We start from the raw sequence: 24,353 nt of genomic DNA on the forward strand, positions 1-24,353 counted from the left end.
TACGGGAGCCTGAGGCCCGAAGGCAGGAGTTCAGTTCTACTTGCTCTGAGGACTGGAAAGCCCGCTGCTCTCTCTGGGGCTCTGACTCTTGTTCCGTTGTTGCTACTGCTGTTGTTCCTCCGCCACTTCTCTGCTGCTCCTCCTCCAGTGTCATCGTTCTCTGTCCCTGGTTCAAGGAAGTTCAATGTGCAGAAGGGGACCGTAGGGTCCAAAGAATGCACTCCGGTCCTGGCCCTTCTACCTTGATGGTAGTAAGATCGCCTTCCTGCTTCTGAGATGGTTCATTCCAAGTATTCACAATTAACCCTGTTAAAAATCACTCACAACTAAATCCTATAGTTCTATCAGCAGCTCACACATAAAAAATAAAAAACAAAAACAAAAAAAGGCATTTGGTGGGAATTACAAAGACTATGAGTTGTTATGTGCCATGGAGTCATTTCCGACTCGTAGCGACCCTGTACAGGGTTTCCGAGGCTGTAAATCTTTACGGGAACAGAACGCCTCATCTTTCTCCCACAGAACCACAGTAGTTTCGAACTGGCGACCTTGAGGTTAACAGCCCGATTCGTAACCACTACGCTACTAGTGTAGAAGAGCCATGTGAAGTAATTTACTGCACTACATTATCCATTTGTGCATGAGTGCATGTGGAATGGTGTGTGTGCACATATATGCATGTCTCTGCATATGTGTATTGTATATATATGTGTGTATGTGTTCCTTTGCCTGGATACATGTGTGTGTGTGCATATGTGCATGCATGAGTATGCATGTGTGAATGACTCTTTAGCTCACTGACTCAGCATATAGAAGGCCTACATACAATAGAATGTCTCACTACAGTGTGGAGAGAGAAACAATACCAACAAGATTTAATCTGCATAAGAGAAACCCAGGGAGGCTTCAGAAGTTGGTCATACCTTACAAGGTTGTGAATGGGAAGAAGTAGAGACAGTTTGCTGTGTGAATTCACTAACAATCTTGTAGATTAACTGTCACCCCCCTTGTATAGATGCAGAAACGAAGGCTAGGGTTGGGGGTTTGAAGTCATTTGTCCAAGATCAATATATAGAAAGTGTTAAAGGACCAGAATCGAAGGGCCCACTGCTTGTGTTTGAATAATGGCTTTGACTGGTTTTTTGTGTCATTTTGAGCAAAGGATTTAACCTCTCCATCTTGTTTCCTATCCATAAAATGGAATTCTGATACTTACCTTATAGTATTGTTGTAAGGACTGGGGACAGTTCTTAGAAGTTAATCAACACAGACATTAGTGCGTAGTTAGTTCTGATGAGTCCCCCACAGAAAGCCAGCCCTAGATACTCCATCCAGAGGCAGTGCTGGTGCCCCCTCATAGGGCTTACTGGGCTAGAGCTGCAGATCGAGGCCAACAGATGGAGCAGTGCTGAGGTATGAACCCTCGTTGAGGTAGTCCTGCCAGGAGAGAAACAAGCATGGGATCTGACCTGCTGATGAAACTAATTGAACTTCCCGGGGTTATGAAGAGCTTGGGATGGGCATGGGTGCGGCAGGTGATACCTTTGGCATGGCAGTTGTACCTGGCTCCTTGAGTGGCACTTGACTACCATATTTGGACAGTAGTCTGAGGCTATTGGCCACGCCTTCCCTGTGTCTTCCATGTCAGAGCACTGGGTGGGGGGCTGGTGCTCACCTTACAGCTTACCTGTCTGTATACCTTCTTGGCAGGTAACTTCCAAGACTGCAGACAAGAGAAGGAGAATATGAAGGAAGATTTTCCACCCAATTCTCACGTGCCCATCAGTAACAACAGGTCCATTCTCAAGTAAGTCTCTGTGTACACGGAGGGGCTTTGTCCCTGCCATCTCCTGGTCACAGCACTGCACCATTGGGGGCTTCTGGGGGCGATCCTTGGTGTTCTTTGGCTTGTAGCTGCCTTCATTACGTGGCTGTTCCTGTCTAATTCTCTGTCTCTTCTCCTTTCTTATGAGGTTACTACTCAGAATTGGATTAGGACCCACCCATCCCACTCCTAACTAATAATATATCCCAAAGACCCTATTTCCAAAGGTCATATTCACAGGTACAAGGGTTGTTGGGACTTTAATGTATCTTTACAGGGGACAGGGTTCAACCTGTAACACTCAACTAGACTCAGGTTGTGGCTCTCCTTTTATTCTATGGGGACATTTGGGTGGGTGGCCTCCTGAGGGCCTTTGTGATGGTAAGTATTCCCTGCTGTTCCTTAGTCACTGAGTAACACCCTTTGGAAAGTCGTGATGGGGAAGATGAGAGTGCGCCTCATGGTGCCCCACCATAGCAGTCACACCTGTTTTTGTAAGAAGTGATTTGGGAATAAAAGCAAAAGTCTTCAAAATGCTTACACTCTGACTCAATAATTCAGACCCAGGGGGTTTCTGAGGCAGTGACTCAGAACTACTGTCATAGGACGTTGATCTATAATAGTGAAAGTGTGGAAACACCCGGAGATACAGGAATGGGGCCCATTGTGTGAGTTTCACTTCCTTCTGTGCTCAGCCCTACGTCTTCCAGAAGGACCCATAGCTCTGAAACCCTCGGTAAGGTCAGAGGACACGGTTCTGATGGTGAAGTCTGATTATACATCACGGGCAAGATGGATACAATTATGCCCATTGTACAGAGAGGAAACTGAGGCCAATGAGGCAAAACAGCTTGTCCACCCCCAAGAGTATCTGGTATCTTTATTTTTTTAGGTCAGAGCTCTTAAACCTGCTAAAAACATACAACTGCTACCATGAGGGAAGAAGTTTCCAGCTGAGACATAGAGAGGTAGGTCCATTTTTATCTTTGTCCATCAAGTCACCATTTATCCTGGTTTGTTGAAGTCAGTCCTGATTTACACTTCTTGTTTCCAGATAATTATTTATACCACTGCCTTCACTTACAGAATTGTTGCAGTTTAGAGATTAATTTAGCTGTTTATCCTAGTCATTCACCTCCAGTGGCAAGGATACCTCCCTTGGGCTCCCCTAAGTGGTGCTGAGGATCTGAGCCTCTCTGAAATCAAGGTGATTTCAGAGCAGGTAGAAATCACCTTGTGGTTCTTTTTCCTCTATTGAGTTTGGTCCAGGTAAATTTCTGGGACATCAGCGTTTGATGCCAAGAAATAAGGAACTCAGCAAAAGGTTGTGGCTTATTTGATATTACAGGGTAATTGAGAAGTGAAGTCAGTGCTCTTTTGCTGGCCTCTGAATGAACATTAAAGGAAAGCCTTTGAAGGGAAACAAGCTTCCACGAGAGAGCCTGTGGCTGTCTTTGGGGTATTCAGTCTGTAAAAGTCCCTCACCGTCACTGCCACACAGTCTGGCAGGGCTCAGGTTTCCCCTTGGGTATCACTGTGACTGTAGTCCCTTGCTCTCCGTCCCACCTTCCTGAACCACATGCTGCATCATAATAAGAACCTAGCAGTAGCCTCTTCTGTTTATACTACAGGACTCTCAGAAGCCGTATCCATAGGCCAGATGGCGTAGTCCAGCAAAACCAGGCCCTGGGAGAGGGGTCAGGCACCTGAAGGGCTCCATCAGGCTACACTGTATAGGTTCTGCAGCATCTTCTGGTTCATTCCATAGCTTTGCATCTTCCCAACAGTTTATCAGTCAGGATGGATGCAGTTTCCCTGCAATAACAAAAAACCTCCCAGATCTCAGTCCTTTAACATAATGAAAGTTTGCTTCTCACTCAGGTTGCACATACAATTCAGACTGGCAGATCCAGTCATCCTTGGTACTCAGGGAGCCAGGCAGATGCCCCACAGCAGTGGGAAGGGAATGTGGTTAATGGCATTTACAAAACCCATTGTCAGTTCCATTCAGGCTCATGGCGACCCCATGTGTGTCAGAGTAGAACTGTTCTGGAAGATCTTCTTGGCCATAATCTTAACAAAAACAAATTACTAGACCTTTCTTCTGTGGGGCCACAGGGTGTGTTCTAGTATTAGCTTTTAGGGTAATATCCAAACACAAACTGTTGCTGCCACTCAGGGACCTTCAATGGCATTTGTTGTTATTATGTGCCATCAAGTCAGTTCCAAGTCATAGCGACACTGTATAGTGTTTCTGAGGAGCAGTTGGTGAGTTTGAACTTCCGACCTTTCCATTCAAACTGACCTTGAGGTCAAGTGCTTTTCCTACAGCACCGCAGCAGGACTCAGTGGCATAAGTTACCTCCTAATCTAGATGTGCTGGTGTGGCGCTGTGAGCTAACGCATCAGACTGCAAAGTCGTTTGAACTGCAAGGTTGGTGGTTCAAACTCACCAGTTGCTCCTTGGGAACCCTATACAGGGTCACTATGGGTCAGAATCAACTCGACGGCACTTAACAACAACAATCTAGATGGTGAGTCCTTTTGTGGCTCTGCGGGTTAATGCGCTGGACTGCAAGGTTGGTTTGAACCGCTCCTTGGAAACCTTACTCAAGGTCATGATGGGTCAGAACCGGCTTGATGGTATTCAACAACAACAATCCACATGCGACCCAGTGATACAACCATGCCAAACTTCAAAGAAAGTGCAGTCCGCAGATGTCCACACGAGGACAACTGGAGAGGATTTGTGAACACCCCCAATGGCTACCACAAATACTGACATTTGTCTCCCCCGTTGCACACTGGCAGTGACAGCTGGGCATGCACAAACCTTCCTCTTTTGAATGTCAGGCTCTTCCGGTTTTACAATTGTGTTCTCTGGAACATTGTAGGTTCCAAGTGTAGGAGAAGGTTTGCTCACAGGCCGTGTGCTGCTGCAGGATAATGCACTGGACGTCAAGGTCAGTGGTTCAAATTCACCAGCTGCTCCTCAGATACCCTATGCAGGGTTGCTGTGAGTTGGAACTGACTCGAGGGCACTTCACAACCACAACAACAACAGTGTAGGACAGTGGTTGTCAGATGGTGCTCCATGACTGGCATATCACAAAGGCTCTGGGACTGGCTGGGGCAGTGGAACAATGAAGACCCGCAGGGACCACCAGCCCCATTTTGACCATAGCAGAGCCGCAGGCTATGAGCAAGTTGCTATGGCAAATTATGGTTCCCAGCTTGAATCGAATTTCATAGCACCACTGTTTGCGGTGGTTCCAACAGTCCCACTGTCCTTTCTCAGGTGCAGCCTTGCCGGTTACTCATTGGCTCCCAGGTTACCCTGTTCAGAGGTTGAGGCAGTCAGCTTGGGCAATTGGCACCTCTTCTTGGGACCAAGACCTGGGCTTCCGCCCACCACTCCTCAGTCCGTCCCTAGGTGCAGCCCTGCCACATCTCAGTGAAGTGGGTAATAGCCCTGTTCACCTTCTCTCTCATCATGTTACCCACCTGATCTCTGAGTCTGTAGTTCCCATCTAATCCCACACCCTGACTTTACAGACTAGGGCACTGAGGACCAGGTGACAGGTGAGACTGTCCTAGGTCACCTGGCTAGTGGGGAGCCCTATTGATATCACCTAGGCAATGCTGGGCTGGAATGGAAAAATCTTGTGTACTTCCTACCCTTTAGCCCACCCACCAGCTCCTTGGCTGCAACTGCAAGGACTTGTTCTCCATCCCCTCAGTGCTGCCTCATGCTCTGGGACTCACGCTACTGCGTACACCTGTTCAATCCTCCAGACTGGCGAGCAGCCACCCTCCCCAGCCCACCGCCTCACTGGCCTGGCAGGGCTCTCAGCCCTCAGGCTGCTGTCTTTGTTTTGTCCTGCCTGGTCCGTGACCCTGTGGCAGGAACAGTGCCCATCCACAGCAGGCGCAGGCCTGGGCCAAGTAGGGATGAGCTCTGAGCTCCAGTGTGCAGACAGGACCCGACGAGCTTGACCTCGCTTGACCTGTCTGAATTGATGCCCACTGCAGATCTTGGTGATGAGCATGGGCCGAGTCTAGAGATAAGAGCAGTGTTGCAGCCTTAACTAAGGGGATTTCAGGCTGCTGTGGGCCCACCACTGGGGTGTGTCCTCACAGAGCCCTGGACAGACCAGCTCTCATTTCTCTCAGTTATATCCTTGAGCCCTACAGTTGGGGTGACCGTCTCCTCCATCACCTTATCAAGTCCACAGAACTTGGAGAAACTAAGTTTGTCAAGGGGTGGGGTTCAAGGCCACACTCTGGGACTAATATTTTCCTGCCATCTTTATCCCAGCTTCCAACAGTTGGAGAGAGGCATTGCCCGCTTGGGCAGGCTGAGAGTCTAACTAATTGTATTGTCAACCTTATCTTGGTGGAAATTCTGCTGGTATTACAGTGAAATGCAGGAGCAACTAGGAGTAAGATATGCTTTTTGAAGATACCAAAGGGATTAAAACCAGATTGATTGGTATCCCAAAGGAAACACTGACCACCCAGAAATACTGGTCATTAAATTCAACACTCTTGTTTTATAGTGTGAGCAAAAGGCGGTAGGATTTCGCAATGGCCCTGGACCTTCGTTGGGAGTATGCAAGTGGACTGTTCCCATGAAAGCTGCTCCCAGGAGAGCTGGCCTCCACCCTCTGCATCTCAGTGCTTACTGTGCGCAGAGCTCCCCTCAGGGGCTTCAGGGTGCTCAGAGCTTCCCTCAGGGGCCTTAGTGTGCACTGCACCCGGGCCTCTCCTTTGCCCCAGACCCTCTCCAGAGGCTCTGCCTCAGTCCGATTTTTTGTCTTACCCAGAAGTGCAGAAAGTCAGGGTCTCTGGGAGAATTTCTCTGTCACTTCTTCTAAGGTCTAAAGTCAGGGAGAAGGGATGGTTGACTCCAGGGCTCAGCCCTCTGGACAGTTGTATCCTGGGAGCCGCTAGGGTCCCAGTCTGCTCCCCTGGGAGTAGCACCTGTCCTCTAGCCATTCTCCAGTGGGGACCCAAGGAGAAGGCCCCACAGGGAACCTTTACCAGGAAAACCTAGAGTGAAGAAGGAGTTCAGCTACTCTTCTGTCCAGCAGGAACTAGGGACCCTGCCCAAAGCATCCAGCAGAGGTGGGTTCTCCCCCTCTCTCCAGGTGACCTCCCTAGATAAGGCTACATGGTTTCTGAGCATGAGGCCACTGAGCAATGCAATCCTGGTTGCCAGTTGGCCTCCTGTGAGGCCAGGTTTCTCTTGTGGTGTTTGTTCTCAAAGGAGCTGCAGTGAAGCTGACCAAGCCTAGCATCTAGCCAAACCAGATTCACCTAGTCACCTGCTCAGTAGGTCCGCCCCAAAAAAGCCAGTCTAGGGATCAGCAGTGCTGAGCAGTAGGGTCAGATGGCCACTGAAGTAGGTGGTGACGTCACGTAGGGACATGGCAGGGCAGTTCCTCTCAAAATCCTGGGCTGATGGGGGCAGTCTGCGAAGTTCGCTCTTAGCAGAAGCCTTGTCCATTTCAGAGGTGGGTTGTGCCCAGTGACAGATGGACCTCATGTAGTTGTCCAGGCTGAGGAAGTGCTGGGACTCTACCCAGGCCTCCTGAACAGCATCTCCCCTGAGGTTTCCTGCATCATGGGTAGGAGAGCTACAGAGATCAGTAACAGAGATCACATGGCTACCAGCCAGGGGCAGGTGAGAAAGGGTGGTGAAGGGCTGCATGTGTTCATCCTGACACCCCTCTCACAGTACCCCCCGCCCCCCACCCAGTCTCCCATCTCATCTCATTAGCTCCTGGAATCGGCACGACAGACAGGCTGTTTTGTGAGGACCATCTAAAGTCTGAGGATTAGCTCCTGGCTCTGTCTTCCTGCTGTCAAAAAACATCCATGGGCTCAAGACTTATTAAGTAAGTCTTTGCACAAGACTTACTTGAGATATGTGCAAAGAACAGAGCCCAGCCTAACTCACTTAAGTCAGAGGAAACCTTGAGTTAGATCCAGGTCATACCACCTACTAACCTCGTGATCTTTGACAAAAAGGAGCTCTGGTAGCGTAGTGGTTACGAATCAGTCTGCGAACGGTAAGGTCAGCAGTTCGAAACTACCAGCGGTTCCGTGGGAGAAAGATGAGGCATTCTGCTCCCATAAAGATTTACAGCCTCGGAAACCCTGTACAGAGTCGCTATGAGTTGGAACCGACTCCACGGCACACAGCCACCAGCACCATGCCTGGTGGTGGTGGTTGTGTGCCTTCTTGTCAGTTCTGACTCACAGTGACCCTGTATAGGATTTCTGAGATTGTAAGTCTGTATCAGAGTAGAAAGTCTCATCTTCCTCTCATGGAGCAACTGGTAGGTTTGAACTGCTGACCTTGCAGCTAGCTAGCAGCCCTACTCATCAGCACTCATCACCCACTCTGTCATCAGTACTCCTTGCCTCTAAGCCTAGCTAACCAAAACCCAGACCACTGCCATCGAGTCAATTCTTACCTATAGAGATAGGGTTTCCTAGACTAAATCCTTCTGGGAACAGGCAGCCTCATGTTCCTCCCACAGAGCAGCTGGTGGGTTTGAACAGCTGACCTCTCTGTTAGCAGCCAATGCCTATCCCACAGCACCACCAGGGCCATAAACACCTGTCTCACAGGCTTGTTGTGAAAACCCTCTCCATGAACGACAAATATACTACCAGGTACACCCTGTAGACCTCATTCCTCTCACAGGGAGGCCAAGAACCAAGTGAAAATCTAGGGCTTGGGGGTCTTTTGTCCAGGTGGAGGAGCAGCACACAACAAGGGTGTGCTGGAGGAGCACCCAGGGGGCTGTCTATGTGGGAGACCCTGTGGAAGGAGGCCGGAGCGCTGGGCCTCAGCACAGACCCTGGACTTCTCTCTGGACAAGACAGAAGGCCATGAAGGGTTCGCACAAGGGAATTCGGCTGGCTTTTGTGTCTACCACTCATTCTGGTTGTTCTGTGTGGGTTAAGGAGGTGGCTAACAGATAATGAGGGGTCACCTGGAAAGTATCCAGAAACTTGTAAATGACCAGGAGTCATTGGCACAAAAGGCCTTGAGGACAGGGCGTGGCCCGTGGGAAAGTTCTCTGGAAAGGATTGGAAACACCTGCTTCTCAGCACACCTGACCTCAGCTCAGGCCTACCTAGAACCATCCTGCCGCATCCTGCAGAGAGGGAGAGAACAGCAAGCAAGTGAGGCTCGAGCCCAGGCCTGCCTATGGGATTGTTGGACAGACCCAGGACCCCCAGGCTAGTGGGAGTGGTGTCAGGGTGGGCAGCTGAGATGAGGAATCAGAACTCTATGGAGTCTACTGTGTGTCTCTGGCCTTTTCTAAATGCATTGGTGGTAATGGTGGTGGTTTTGTGCTGTGCAGTCGGTTCCGACTCATAGCGACCCTGTACAGGGTTTCCAAGGCTGTAAATCTTTACGGGAGCAGAAAGCCTCATCTTCCTCCCTGGTTGTTTCAAACTGCTGACCTTGAGGTTAGCAGCCCAACTTGTAACCACTACGCTACCAGAGCTCCTTTCTCAGCGTATTAGCAATTAGCAAGTCAATCGGCTGAGTTTAGTAGAGAAGGATTTGGTTTGCACAGAAAACTGAGAGGGTCCAGAAATAATCTCCACCTATTGTAGACACCTGAGGCACTTGTGGGCTGGCTATCCCAGCAGCAGCAGTAAGGGACCCGGGTTTTCATCCTGGTACTGATGCTGCCTCCAGGCTGGTTTCTGCTCCTGCCTGAGCTCCGTCCACACCTGAGCTCTGAGGGGCTGCCCTCTGCTCAGACTTCAGCTCTCCTCTGATAGGACCAGAGAAGACTGCAACCTGTGGACTGGATGGTACTATGGTCCCTCACTATTACTAATTAGACATCACATCCTATGCACATCACTGCCTACGCAAGGACACCAGGCCTGAGTGACTAGGGCCAGCTGGCTCCCAACCAAGCCAGCCCCCAACCTCCAGAGCCAGAAGCTCTGCCAGGCGCCTCCTTTCTCTCCCCTAGTCTTCCAGAGCAACTCCTATGGCCTCACCTGCATTGCCAAAGTCCAGAGCATTCCCATGGGTTTGTGGAGTTTAGAACCCCTCCAGCCACAGATGTCCATCCCCAGTGTCCCTAGTCCAGCTGCCACCTGCCTCACTCCCATGGTTAAATGGATTCTTTTAGGGTTTCTCCTTGACTTTGATGTCTTCAAACTGTTTCTCACCCCAATACCAGATTAGATCCCCCTACCTCTTCCCAGATGGTCCTGGTATGGCACCTTAGGATAAACACTGGACTTATCACAACATCAGTGGTTCAAATCCACCACCACTCCTTAGAAACTCTATATAGGGTTGCTATGAGTCAGAACCAACCCAATAGTACTTAACAACATCTTCCTCCCAGGAATCTTCAGAGTTTCTTCTGTCTAGCGAACAAAATGCCACTTCTCTGCCAGCAGTTAGGCCTGCTAAGGAGATGATACCCCTGGCTGTTGAGTTCTGCAACTCTCTTTAAACAGAGCTGCTCTTGAGCCATTGGTCATTTCATGCCTCTACATTTGCTCAGGCAATGCCAGTCATCAAAGATCCTCTACCCCCCTCACCCCCATCTCAATCTGCACATCTTTCATCGTCTTCTGAAGCCTAGACCTGATAGCACCGTCTCCCTGACTTCCGGCTATAGGTTCTTAGTCTGAACTGCTTTAGCAATAGACAAGCCTTCCAGGGAATTGGGGTTGATGTGTTCGTCATAACCCATACTGTGTTCCATTGTTCGACTCGAGTGTGCACCCACAGGCTAGCCTGGGTCTGCTTATTTTCCTCTTCCAGGATCCAGGGAGGGCTGCTAGGCATGATTTTTCCTGAGCCAGCCATCCCCACAGACCAAAGTGTCCCACAGACATGTTGCATGTGACAGAGCACCTGAAGTCGAGACAGGAAATGAACAACTGAACCCACTTTAGTGTTGTTGTTTTATATTTCCACAGGCCCTTTATCTCCAAGAGACCAATACTCACCTTTTCTTTAGAAAACCCAGAACCGAACCTACTGCATGTGTTAGTTCTGACTCAGCGGCCCTGTAAGACAGAGTAGCATTCACTAGGGTTTCTTTTAGAGAAAATAACTGAAAATACCCCATGGTTAGCTACATGTTTTCTGCCTGTGTCAATATCAGGGGTTATAAAACATAACTTTTTATTAGATGGAGCAAGGTTATATCAGAAAGCTTGGTGTATTTTTGATAACCTTGGACATATGAGAACAATTTTCTCAGTGGATTAATGGAGTGCTGTAGACTATTACTAATTAGACATCACATCCTCACCGCCTGGAACACTGGGAACGCTGCCAGGAATAGATGTTTCCCACAACTTCCCAGTGACAATGAGGAGAAAAACTTGAATTTGTGAATCCCAAAAGTTGCTCTAGAGAGCAATAGGAGAATGATGTTGGAAGTTCATTGCCAAACTCACCAGCTGCTCCTCAGGATACTATACATGTCCGGGTCACTATGAATCGGAACGGACTCAACAGCACGTAACAACAACACTGTCCTCCTGCTCAGGATAGCACTGGCTTCCTGTGGGAACCAGACTCTGCTGTGCTGTCAGCAGGCTGCACCTTTGGCTGGTCCAGGCCGGCCAGTGGAATTGTGCACCTTGGGTTTCCTCCTTGGGACCTTTAGCCCATGCTGGGAACATGTCAAGGGTCCATGCAATGAACCCGAGCCTGGGGTATTGTTGTTGTTAAGTACCGTGGAGTCAGTTCCGACTCATAGCGACCCTGCACAGGGTTCCCGCGGCTGTAAATCTTTATGGGAGCAGAACATGTCATCTTTCTCCCGCAGAACTGCTGGTAGTTTCAAACTGCTGACCTTGAGGTTGGCAGCCTGACTCGTAACCACTATGCTACCAGAGCTCTTTGAGGGTACTGTTGGGGACCTGAATAGCCAGAGCATCACATCAGTGAGGGGCTCAACCTGGAGTGGGCACAGGGAAGATATAGTGACCACTGAGGACTATTGCTAAGGGGAAGAGACTGACCTTGTGTGCACCCCACAGGAAAAAGGGACTCTGATCATCGAGGGGCTCCTCAACATCTCCTGGGGACTGAGGCGACCCATCCGGCTCCAGATGCAGGATGACAGAGAGCGACTGCATGTCCCTTCCACTGCGTGGATAGCTGGGCAGCCCAGCTGTGACCAGTGAGTGCCGGGCTTGGACATACAGGGCCAGCTAGCTCCAGAAACATGTGTCCCACCTGATCTATAGTTGGGGGTATATGCTGGGCCTCAATGGGGAGTATGGTGGCTCTGTTCGATAAGCACTGGACTGCTAAGCACAAGGTTGATGGTTTGAGCCCACCAGCTGCTCCATAGGAAACAGATGAGACTTTCTCCTCCTGGAAAGATTTACAGCTTTGGAAACTATACAAGGTCACTATGAATCAGAACCCAATCATGAGCACTTAACAACAGCAACTGGTCTGCAGTGTTGGTCTCCCAGTCCATACCCACACTAGCATGCATCCTCACCCCAGAATGATCTTTCTAGTCAGATCTCCCACTCCTGGCCCAGAACATTCTGGGCTTCCATCACCTCCAGTCATGTCTCAAAAATGCATGGAACCACCATGTCTGCAAGGAGAGAGACTGGCCATCTGAACACCCTCTCCAAGCCTAACATTTCCTGACATCTGTTTAATCTTAGAAATTCACATAAATTTAGCTTCCTCCTACTCTTTAATGTTTTATTTTAATAATCAGAAGAATGGTTTGATCAAGATGAAATCACGTTCCACCTGTCTTGCTGTTAAATGGATTTTTGCCTCCTCTCCCACTCCCAATAAAAAGCAGCTACGTTCTTGCTTGTTTCTTCATCCTGTAAGTCCTTTTATGAGGCAAAAATTCAAAATATTTCCCCCTTCAAATACTCAAGTAAATTTGGTACTCTGAAAGACCTCAGCCCTTGGGTATACCTGCATTGCACACCTTGCCACCTCCCCACATGTAGGTCACTCATAGAACATTTTAAGACATACAGATTTATTTCTAAGTAAGTCCAGACTCCTTAGAAAGACTGCAAGTGCACCTCTTACCCTCCCCATCAACGTCCAGAACGACAGTCCCGGGTTCTGCCCTGTGTGTTCTGAAGGGACCTCATTAGCCTCAGCACGCCATAACTCCGAGTTCCTCTCCAACTCAGCTGCACATTTCCCCGAGCCTCCCTGAGCTGCATCCCACCATGTTCCTTCCTTCTCCTGCCAGACACTGCCTACCCAACTTGGGGTCCATTCTGCCAAGCGGCCTAGAGGATGCTGCCCATAAGTGGCCCTTGCTGATACTCCTCTGGGAGTGCACAGGACACTGCTTGGGTCAGTGTGGATGTGATGGAGCCTAGCAGTGGCCCCTCAGCCCTGCTGGGACCGAATCACCCTCCTTCCTCCAGTCTTTGCTTCCCTTTAATGTTTACATTGCCTTCAGCCTCACTTTGCCCTTCCTGCTTCTAGCCCCGGTCTGTTCTTCTCTTTACCTGAGGCACTGGTTTTGCCACAGGAAATCTGAGCCTGTGCTTGTCTCTTTTCAGAAAGGAGCCCTCTCAGGACAACAGCAGGGGCCCTGCCGAGGAGCTGGACACGGGGCCTTTGCAGAAGGCTGAGAGCTCCAGGCATAGCTCAGGTAAGGGCTTGCAAGCTGCCCACGGTCCTGTCTCAGCTGGGTTCGAGGACTCTCTGACTAGTAGCTTTGCGGAGTAGCAAAGAATGACTCCATCTGTCTCCAGTAGCTGTTCTCCTTAAATACCGGCTCAAGCAGGTGCTTCAAACTCACTCCCACTCATTCCAACAACAGTACCTCGATTTTACAGAAGAGGAGAGCTTGGCAGAGGTGGCTATGTGTCTGTAGTCATATTGTACTCTGAGAATGAGAAACATGAAAATGGGCAGGTGTGGTGCCGCCCGGGGCCGCCTCAGGCCTTTGGGATCCTTCCATCACTCTAGGACCCATGGACACATGCCTCTGCTCTCTTTGTGCCCCTCCCTAAGCATGTAGCACAAGGCCTTCCCCAGAGTGGGTGCTCAGAGCACGTGGCTGGTGCTGCCTCACTCCCTGGCCCAGATGCCCCGAGACAGAGACCAAGGATAACTCTGGTTATAACAGGGTCACACTGTAGCTGTCACCTTCCTCTCTGCAGCCACTTCATTGCTGTTGCATGATGTGGAACCATCTGGTGCAGCATGGCATGCCGGCAAGATGGTTGGAGGAGATGCCACAGGTAGGGGCACTGTGACTGGCAGTAACCACCTTGCCATCATTCCTGGGCCTTTTCTCTGTTTCTCCCTGCAGAGCCCCTGAAAGAGGACCCAGACATCCCCCAGCTACCGCGGACCAGGAGCGATGCCAGTTGTATGATTCAGAGGAGGCCCAAGGGCCGCACGCCCAGTGAGGCCCAGAGAGTCCGGCAACACCGTTTCTCCATCAACGGGCATTTTTACAACTACAAGGTGATCCCCCAGCCAGCCCTTACCCTGTGGCCCTTTGTACCTTGTGTTGGGGGCAAGTCACTGAGGCTGGGTTTGTAGGGAATTAGCTCCCACCACAGCCACAACTCTTGAACCCTCCTGTGGCCTCTGTGATCATTGAATTTAGCCCCGTGATGAGGTGACAGTAGTGACTCCTCAGTGACTTTCCTTTCAAGCAGGAGACCCAGGTTCAGTTCCCAGCCAGTGAGCCTCAAATGCAGCCACCACCTGTCTTATCAGTGGAGGCCTGCATTCTGCTACGTAGCTGAAGAGGTTTCCAGACTAAGATGGACTAGGAAGAGAGGCCAGGTGATCTCCTTCCCCAAAAAACTTGTAGTATTGCAAATGAAAACTTTATGGATGGCAATAGTTCAATCCCACTGTGCATGGAGTCACCATGAGACAAGAACCAATGCACTGGCAGCAAAGAACAACAGCATCCACTCCAAACTTGCGTCTTGATGAGGGCACAGGCTCAGAGGCCTGCATAGCTTACCAAAGTCACACCAAAGTAGGATTCCAGCTCATGACTTCAAAGCCTGTATTTTCATTGTCGTTGTCTTGGTGTGGTGCTGTGGGATAAAGCACTGGGGCCACAAGGTCAATTTGATCCACAAGGTCGGCGGTTCAAACTCACCAGCCACTCCTTGGAAACCCTATACAGGGTTGCTATGAATCAGAACTGACTCTAAGGCACTTAACAACAACAACACTCATTGTTACTCTATTCTCAAAAGTCATATGAATTCACAGCAAACAAACGATGGGTACCTGAGGAAGGCAAGGACACCAAATGTATCTTGGCCACTTTCTCCTTGAGGTTTCTCTCTGTCTTCAGCTGCTGGGAATGTCGTGTGTCACTCTCACTGACTGAGTTAAGCCCAGGGGCACACGTGTCTGTGCTCAGAGAACCTAGGCAGCCCCGATTCACAACACTGCACCTTCTACAGAGGAGGCATGGTATAGGCTTCCTTCCCCATATTACATCATCTTGTAAACAAGCCCAGCTGTAAGAGAGAAGCGCACTGTTACTCTAAATGGAACAAGGGGCCGTGAGGCCAGGTGAGGCTGAGTGAGGGCTATCTAGGCTATATCCTGCCATTCTGGGAAAGGAAAGCAGGTGCCTCGTTTCAGCACCTGCACTGCTTGATGGCTGATGACTCACAGAAGGGTGGGGCATGGAAAAGGAGAGGTCTTGGGCAGCTCTGCCTTGTTGTTTTTGTTAAGTGCCATGGAGTCAGTTCCGGCTCCTAGTGATCTTGCATAGGGTGGACTTGAACATCCAACTTTCAGATTAGAACCATCCAGGGACTGCCACAGATGTAGAATATAGATTGGTTATTGAAATTTTGTTATAAAAGAATATTAAGTAAGCACCAGTAACTAGTATTTGAATAAATGCTGATAATTCTATTTTAATGAGTTAATCCATGATTTGAACAAAGCATGTGTACAAGTTTAGACAAATTCTGCCTTCCTAAAAGAAGAGCCTTTGCTCCCCAACTCCATGTAGAGTGAGGGAGGTTCCCATTGGTCTCTTGACATCTCCTCTGAAGTGCTTACTTAAGAGATAAAATTGCTATTAGAGATAAGAGTTGGGCCAGGAGACCTATGTTCAAACTTGGAGTTGTCTAGCATCTTGAGAAAAGGTTTGTACCCAAGAAACACTAAGAATGTCCTATTTAACAAACCTCATTTCTCCTTTGAAAGCCTGGCTCCTCTAGTTAGTCTGGTTAGTTTTGGGGATCACCAAACCTAATTCTGATGGTTTTCTATATAATGCAGAGTCCTAAACACGTGCACAAGCCAGGGACAAGCACAAAGACTGTGTGGCACAATGAGAGTGAAGGCCAGCCCCCTCATTGCCTGAAGGGGAGGGATCCTGAGACTTCTAAGTCTGTGAGAGTCCCCCACTGACTGTATCGCCCACCTGGATGGGAAGTGGAGCATGAGCTCAAGTGGTCACACCCAAAGGATAAGTAGGGTGAAGCCAGAGGAAGTCTGATGGTGGCCGTAGCAGCTCTGACACGCAAAGGAGTGAAAGACTAATTCAACCATCTAGGAGCTGGTCCCCTCTGAAGTTTCCCCAAGACAGCAGGCTCTCACTTGGTCTTAACCCATGCAGGGTTAAGCAAATGATTAGAGGTATTGGAGCCAAAGCAATCACAACCTATTCTCAAACTGTTATGGTTAAGATGTCTGGCTTCCTGGCAGGAACACAGGCATGGAATGTGAGTGCCTAGTGGACCATGTTCAGTGAGCAGAATTGGCACTGTGGAATGAACTGAACACTGGGTTAAGGCACCTGATCCTGATGTTTGCCAGAGCCCGGAATAGGTGTTGGTTGATGGAGATAGACAGCAGGACTCCACTAAGGGTGTGTAGCAGCTCACCTGCCAAATCAGCCGGCACGGAAAATGCATGGCACTGGATCACAGGCCTCCTAATCTGCGGTCACTAAGTCCTTCAGGGGGATTCGACCCATATGAACACAGCAGCGAGTTTTCCCTGTTCATCTGCTGCTCCTGTCCCTCCATCTTCCCTCCTCCCACTTCTCCCCCTTGGGAGCGACCAGCTCTAGAATGGATTGGAAGGCTTGGCCATACCCCCCACCCCACCTGCTACTTGGGTCAGGATGTAACCCACCCCATAGTGTTACAGCCCCCAGACAGTTATCAATGGTGGAATCCCAGGGCCAGCGGAGAATCCAGAAAGCTGGCCCTAATGTTGGAAGACATGACGTACCAGCAGCCTGGGAACTGCTTGCAAGTGGATCTGTCTGAATGGACAGGTACAACTGTTCCCAGAGCTCAGGGAAAGAGTACCCTGTTGTCCAGGTATGCTCAGCACTATCTGGCCAGACAGTGGTCCCAGACCCCCGAATGATGTCAATGCAAGTGCCCTCTGGGCCAACCCTGAACTGCCCCACCCCCACCCTGGTACAGACCTTTGTGTTTACAGACCTCGGTGTTTACGCCTGCCTTTGGCTCCATAACCAATGTGAGGGTCAGCAGCACCATGACCACCCTGCAGGTGCTCACCCTGCTGCTGAACAAGTTCCGAGTAAGTCTGGCCGTGGAGTGGCTCTGCCCTGCATGCTGATGGGCTGTCGTACTGTCTGCTGGGGTAAGGTGGAGAGGGGCGAGAGGGTGCCAGGAGGGAATGCTAGCAATGGCTGAGAAAGCTGCTTGTGGTTCCTGGGGAGAAGGATGAGAAATGTGTCATCAGCTGAGGGGACAGCCCTGGGATTTGGAGCAGAAAGAAGGAGGGTTCTTAGTGGCTGTGTGCAGCATTGGAGTGTGGTACGGGAAGAGTTCGCGATGCTTCTGTGCTCTGACTGTTGCTGTTCACGTAGGTGGAAAATGGCCCTGGAGAGTTTGCACTCTATATTGTACACGAGTCTGGGGGTAAGTGTATGGCTGTGTTTTTGAATCCAAAAATCAAACGTCTGTGTCATTATGTCCCCCTCGCCTCCTCTCCTCCCACACTGCTTCTCTGAGAGGACCTTTGCTGTATGCAGTGGGAACGTGGAGCTATGATGTGGTCCTATGATAGATATACTCTTCCTCCAGTACAAATGTTTCTCCCCATCCCAAACCTGGGAGCATGTCTCCTTCCTTTCCGATCACAACGCAATAATGGGATGCCGCCTACAACTTCTTCAAGTCAAATGAATGGTTCTCAGCTCACTGGGGGCTCATTCAGGAGTGGTGGGGTGCAGGTCACAGTCTGAGAAGTGGGTTTAAAGCTTGAAAACCACTCGGGAGGACCTAATTGCCGCTCTATTGCTGCACTCACGTGACGCAGTCTAGGAACCCCTTAGCCGTGAGCAGGCCTAGCCTCCCCCCTTTCGTCCCCTGTCTCTGCCCCTCAGCCCCAGTTTCCTTCAGAGCTGGACCTTTTGCTGATGAGACGGTGTCTCAAGATAGCAGTATCCGTGAGGTGTAGAGAAGATTCTCAGGCTTTCTTGGATACCAAGTTTCCGTCACGTTCCTGTCCAACATCAAGAAGAGGTCATTCTGATGTCCCGTGCATTTTGCAAATCATCTCTTTTTGTTGTTGTTGTTCGTTTGTTTTCAGAGCGGACAAAGTTAAAAGACAGTGAGTACCCTCTGATTTCCAGAATCCTGCATGGACCATGTGAGAAAATTGCCAGGCTATTCCTGATGGAAACAGACTTGGGCGAAGAAGTTCCCTACGATGTGAGTAAATGCTCAGGACTCAGAATTCCATTCCTGAGGGATAAGCAGGCAGAGTGAGGATTCCTAAAGGGCTCTGAGATTCACCCTGGCCAGAGCTCCCACTGCTGTCCAGCACAGTGATGGACAAGGTCCAGTTAGAAACAGCTCCCAACATCCTATGTGACACTATTTTACCACTGAAAACTTTTCCTAGTATTCACTTAATAGGTCCTCCTAGAACTAAGAATGGAGTCCTGGTGTGGCACTGTGGGTTAATGCACTGGACTGCAAAGTCGGTTTGATCTGCAAGGTTGGCAGTTCAAGCTCATCAGCCGCTTCTCGGAAACTTTATACAGGGTTGCTATGGGTTGGAACGACTCAACGACACTTGACAACAACAACAGGGTTAAGAATAGGGAGGCCTGGTGGTGGTGTGGGCTCAGTGGGAGAAATCTGAAACTGTATACTCCCCGAAAGATTTACAGTCTCAGAAACCCGAAGGAGCAGTTCTACCCTGTCCTATGTAGGATCGCTGTGGTTGAAACGGACTCAGCAACAATGGATGGGCTTTGGGCTAAGGGTTGCCTTTCAGATGAGAACAAGCCCCCATCTCCCATCCTAACACATACTAGAGCAGCCATGGGGTGGGGGCATGGGGGCAATTGCCTCCCTGGACACAAGTGTGTGCTAAACTGGCCCTCATGGAAACTATAAGGAATAGAAGACGCATTATTGGCTTTAAATATAAAGCCCATTGAAATGTTCTTGGATTTTCTAGGTCGCTCAGTACATTAAGTTTGAAATGCCGGTGCTGGACAGTTTTGTTGAGAAATTAAAAGAAGAGGAGGAAAGAGAAATAATCAAACTGACCATGAAGTAAGCAGCACGTAAAAACACCAGGGGCCAGCCTGAGAGGCAAAGGGCCCGGGCCAGGCTGGGAAGGTTCCCTGCCAATCCTGGCTTCCTGTTCAGGACCGACTAGGGAATAACCGCCAGAATGGCAGGGAACAGCCCAGCCTGCCCTTCCAGAGCCAGGATTCCCATTAGCAAGGGGACAGGTCCACTGCACAGCAGACAGTTACACTATCAAGTTGGAGCCAGATGGGGTCGGGGAAGTCATGCAGGGCATCCTGTACACTGTACACTTTGGGTGTACAGTGAGAAAACTGAGGCCCAAGCACAAGCTGTATCAGAGCCAGCTTGAGCACAGCTCCCTGATTCCAACTCTCCTGCCCCAGAATGCTCTTGTCCCCTGTAGGGTTTGCAATGTAAACTACAAAGTTCTAATTTGAAGTTCACAGCGGGATCCACAGCCATGTGTGAGTGTGGTCTCCTAGACTGGGGCTTGCTCTTGTCTTCTTGCTTGAGGAGGGGTGGTAGCTGATGTAAGTAGGGCAGGAGCAGTGGATCTCCTAGAACCAGACATCTACCACTCCTCTTCAACTTCAGCCTGTCAGTGGGTCCTTTTGGTTGTATCTCCATCAGATTCCAAGCCTTGCGTCTGACAATGCTACAGCGTCTGGAACAGCTGGTGGAGACCAAGTAGCCGGAGTGTGCCTGCCTTCCCCGCAGTCCCCAAACACCAGGGTACAATGAGTCTCGGTGCCGGGCCTGCCAACCGTGCTGACTAGTTACACTGATGGACAGCTCTGCCTGAGGAGCCCAGTGCCTACGCCTCCCACTTATGCAAAACTGAAGTCTGGGCAAAGGGAGCCCTGAAGCTGTCACATTGGCCAGTTCTGTTTCCTACTCAGAATAGCAAGGCCTGACTGAGCCCCTAGGATGTGCTTCATCCACTCTATAGTGTCTGGGAGCCCACCCAAACAATGGGATCCCTGTCAACTCATCATGTCATGCTACCACCCCGGAACTCTCTTGCTCAGAAATGTAGGGGTGGCCATCAGGCATGGACATGGCTCTGTTCCCAGCCACCGACAGCATCATTGGCCTTACAGCCTCAGCTGTCAGCCTGCGAGCCTCACCCAGCTCAGCACCCTTGGTCTAGTCCAGATCAAGACTAAGACTTCATCTTCTCTAAAGCTCTGGCCTCAGCTTCACCAGTTAGAGTGGAGGGATTCTTATCAGGAGCAAGAAATCTGTCCATTTGATCCTGTTCAGTACGTGGTCATTGTGGAATTGACAGGATGCTGCCCCCATGTGGGCAAGCACCCTTTAGGGTCTACCTGGCAGGGGCCTTGCATGGCAGTCCTTATCCTATCCCTGCCGCCCGGTGGACAGGTGTGTGCCCCTTACCTTCCCCAGACTTGTTTTCCTCTGCTCTGGTGAGCAGCAGATGAGTCGTTATCTGATGAAATGAGGTGGCTCTTTGGAGAGAAAAGACTTGAATTCCCTGGGACCGATGTTAGCAGCTGATGAAGATTCTCTAGAATGAGATGTCTTTGCAAAATTGTGTAACAGTTTACATCAGTCACATGATGTGCTTATACAAACCAAGGAGGTCCTGGTGGCATCTGTGGATGGGGGATGTAGAGAAGGAAGAACCATACAGAGATGACGCAGCCATGTATTGTGGTTCCCAAGGTGACCTTTACACCAGGGCCATTGTACTGCTCTGTCAAGGCGGCTGTATCATGACAGGAACACACTGCAAGGCATCATGGGACGGCATGGCTGTGTGCCTGTTGTCTGTGCGCTTCCTCCATGCTCGATAAATAGGATGTTAAAATGAGCCAATAAAAACCCTGGGGACCACAATGTGTCAATGTCACCGTACATAGGATCCCCATATGTTCGAAGCTGACTGGATGACAGTTAACAACAACATATTGAACTGAAGAAATGTCTGCTTGTGTACCATCCGGAATCCGTGCTCTGTGTAGCCTCTCAAACCCCTGCCGTGATTGTAGTGTGTTTGCCATAAGAACCAAAGTTGAACTATAGCCCAGTACTCTGGAAGTCTGTACAGCTCCCGTTTCCATGCACGTCCTGAGGTGGAGGTCCAGAATAGGAATCACTGGTGGGGGTCTGCCTAGAATCACAGACGTTTATCATCAGAATGGTCCATAGCAATCCCATAGACAGTGGCTCATGTCGGATGGGGCAGAAGCTAAGTGAGGGTGGGAAATGAATCAAAACAGGAGTTCTCCCAGGGAGTTCTACTACCCACCCCTAATTTTAAACCTCGGATCTAGGTAAGTGTCCACCCATTTGTTTAGCATGAATGGGGTAGTGCCCTTGTACCAGGTCACATGCTCAGCTCCGACAGGACAGACTGAGGTCTCATTCCACCAATGTTCAAGGCGTTCCATGTGGGAAGACACCGGCGAGTGTCAAGTGGTCAGCTGATCAAGAGCCAGGGAGCTTCTGGAAAGGACTCAGGCTGAACTAGAGTTAATTAAGGGAGCCTGTGGCATTTCAGTCCCAGGAGAGTCACCTGCCAGCCAGGGGGTAGGACAGGATGGCTCAACTCACAGGAACCCCTCTCTGTGCACTGACTTTTTAAAGTCATGATTATAATACTTTTAATTTAAAGGATTTTTAGGTATGTGTTACTTTTTTCTCAAAACTCTGCTTAATGTTAAGTGCCATTGAGTTGGTTCCAACTTATAGTGGTCCTGTCTCTATAGGGTTTCCAAAGAGTAGCTGGTGGGTTTGAACTGCTAAGCTTGAAGTTAGCAGTCCAATGCTTTTCCTACAATGGTACACCAGAAAGAAAAAATTACTAGGGAGTTGTGCACAAAAGAGGAAGAAATTCACTTATACAACAAGTCTAGGGGCCAGTAAATCTTTCTATAAATGCCATAGTGTTTTTCAGAGGTTTTCTGAAAGGCTGCTGGTTCAGCTCACCTCAGACTTCAGTCAGAGCCTCCGGATGGACTCTGGTTTCTAGCAGGAGTTCTATTTTTCTCTCTCATTAGTGTTTATGGTGTCCCCGGGTGACACAATTGGCTAAGTGCTGGGATACTCAACTGAGAGATCAGTGATTTGAACCCACCAAGTTCTGGTGTAGTGCTTTAGGATAAAGCACTGGACCGCAAAGTCGTCTTGAACCACAAGGTTGGCAGTTCAAACTCACCAGCCACTCCTTGGAAACCCTATACAGAGTTTCTGTGAGTCAGAACCAACTCAAAGGCATGTAACAACAACAGTCCTCAGGTGACACTAAGATAAATACTAGACTGCTAACTGCAAGGTTGGCAGGTCAAATCCACCAGCCACTCCTCGGAAACCCTATGAATTGTCACTGAGTCTGAAGCAACTCAACAGCACTTGACTACAACAACACAGGCACCTCGGAAGAAAGGCCTGGTGATCTGCTCCTAAAAAACCAACCACTGAAAACCTTGGGAAGCGCAGTGCTATTCTGACATCCATGGAGTCCCCATGAGTCAAAATGGACTTGACAAAAGTACCAAAGTGGAGACCGCTACAACAGGACTGTCCTCCCAGGACGGGTATCAGAAACCAGAAAAAAATTATTAATAAACAGCATAGGGTAAAATCAACCCAAGTGCAAAAGAAATACTGAACTTTGAGGGTGGAGGTGAGGGGAACAGGTTTTTTTCCCCAAAACAAATTACCAGAAGGGATAAAAAATAGCTTGTTTTTTCCACAGTGATGACCACACACTATCTGCTTAAAATGTTTATCAGAAAACAGGTTAAAGACCATTTCAATGGGTTAAAGAACACTGATAAAACCAAGCTGTGTGTTTACTGGAGCACAGCTGGCTGCCTAGTCCCATGGGCACAGGCCAGGGCATTTCCAGGTCTACCAGGGTGGTTTGTGGAGGTCATACATGATGTCCCCCTGGGGAGGGCAGGAATGCTCAGCAGATGCAAGGGGGAAGTAAACAGAAGACAGATATCCTTATTAGGCATGGTGGATGGGACAGTAGCTGACCCCCATCCCACGACCCTTCAGCTATAGGCAGGCAGGAATCACTACCAGAGCCAAGTAGTTCCAAGTGTCAGACTAGCCCGATGCATATGCTCTATGTGGCCCCCAGGAACTGCAATCTGGGAAAGAACCAGCTGTTTACATGTCCCAAGACTCAGAGTGTGCCGGCCAAGACCTCTGCTCCTTCCTGGCCAAACTTAACAGAGCTGTTCTCTGCAGACCCAGGAATGGGAATTTCTAGGGCTTTCTTAGAGAACTCAGAGGAAATGGACAGCTAAGTTTCAGAGTTGAAGGTGCACAAAACGCATTATTCAGGGTCTGATGCTGTGCTGAAATGGACCACACTGAATGTACCAGAGCCATTGAAGTGTCTTACTCTTGAATTAGGATCAATGTGACCAAGCACAGACCCATGCAGTAGCACTCCGCAGATACAAGACTTGTGTCTGCCTGCCTGCAAGGCATGGGACCTGGGGATGAAGCCATAGTAGACGGAAACTCCCTTGCCATGATTTGTCTCAGCCTTCAAGCCTCTTCCTTCCAGAATGTGGACTCTTCAAATACCATGGGCCCAGGGAATTCTGGTCCCTGCTAAGTGTAGTTTACTAGAAAGTCCCAGCTACTAGGTTCTGGCTGCTCTTGACCCAGATTCCCTTGAAAGGTGCACTGCCAGAATTTGATGGTAGCCTAGCCTGTGTGTGTGTGACCATTTTCAATCATTTAATTTGTTTGAAATAACCTGAGATGGCATTTTAGAGTTGTGCTTTATTCCTATGAGTATAGATAACAGAGCAAGACTGACATTAAACTCTGGCTCTGCCACTTATAAATGTGTGACAATGGGCAAGTTACATGGCTCCATTTATTTCATGGCTAAAGTGGGGATGACATCAAGAATATCATACATGAAGAGAGCAAAAAGTCATTAAGAAGACAAGAAAGAAGGAAAAGATCAAGATGGATGTCAGAAGAGACT

General features: G+C 49.4%; 1 protein-coding gene across 1 annotated transcript; it reads left to right on the forward strand.

The window, feature by feature from the left end:
• The first annotated feature begins 1,745 nt into the window (after positions 1–1,745).
• On the forward strand, positions 1,746–20,063 carry RASSF4 (Ras association (RalGDS/AF-6) domain family member 4). The gene is made up of 10 exons (XM_006837477.1): positions 1,746–1,807; positions 2,718–2,793; positions 11,879–12,021; positions 13,403–13,494; positions 14,161–14,318; positions 17,298–17,399; positions 17,692–17,743; positions 18,417–18,538; positions 19,296–19,393; positions 20,003–20,063. Exons 1-10 carry the CDS (start codon positions 1,746–1,748, stop codon positions 20,061–20,063), a joined length of 966 nt encoding a protein of 321 aa, XP_006837540.1.
• The last annotated feature ends 4,290 nt before the right edge of the window (positions 20,064–24,353 follow it).

The sequence above is a fragment of the Chrysochloris asiatica genome, unplaced genomic scaffold, assembly GCF_000296735.1.
Source record: "Chrysochloris asiatica unplaced genomic scaffold, ChrAsi1.0 scaffold00020, whole genome shotgun sequence".
Classification (NCBI taxonomy): domain Eukaryota; kingdom Metazoa; phylum Chordata; class Mammalia; order Afrosoricida; family Chrysochloridae; genus Chrysochloris; species Chrysochloris asiatica.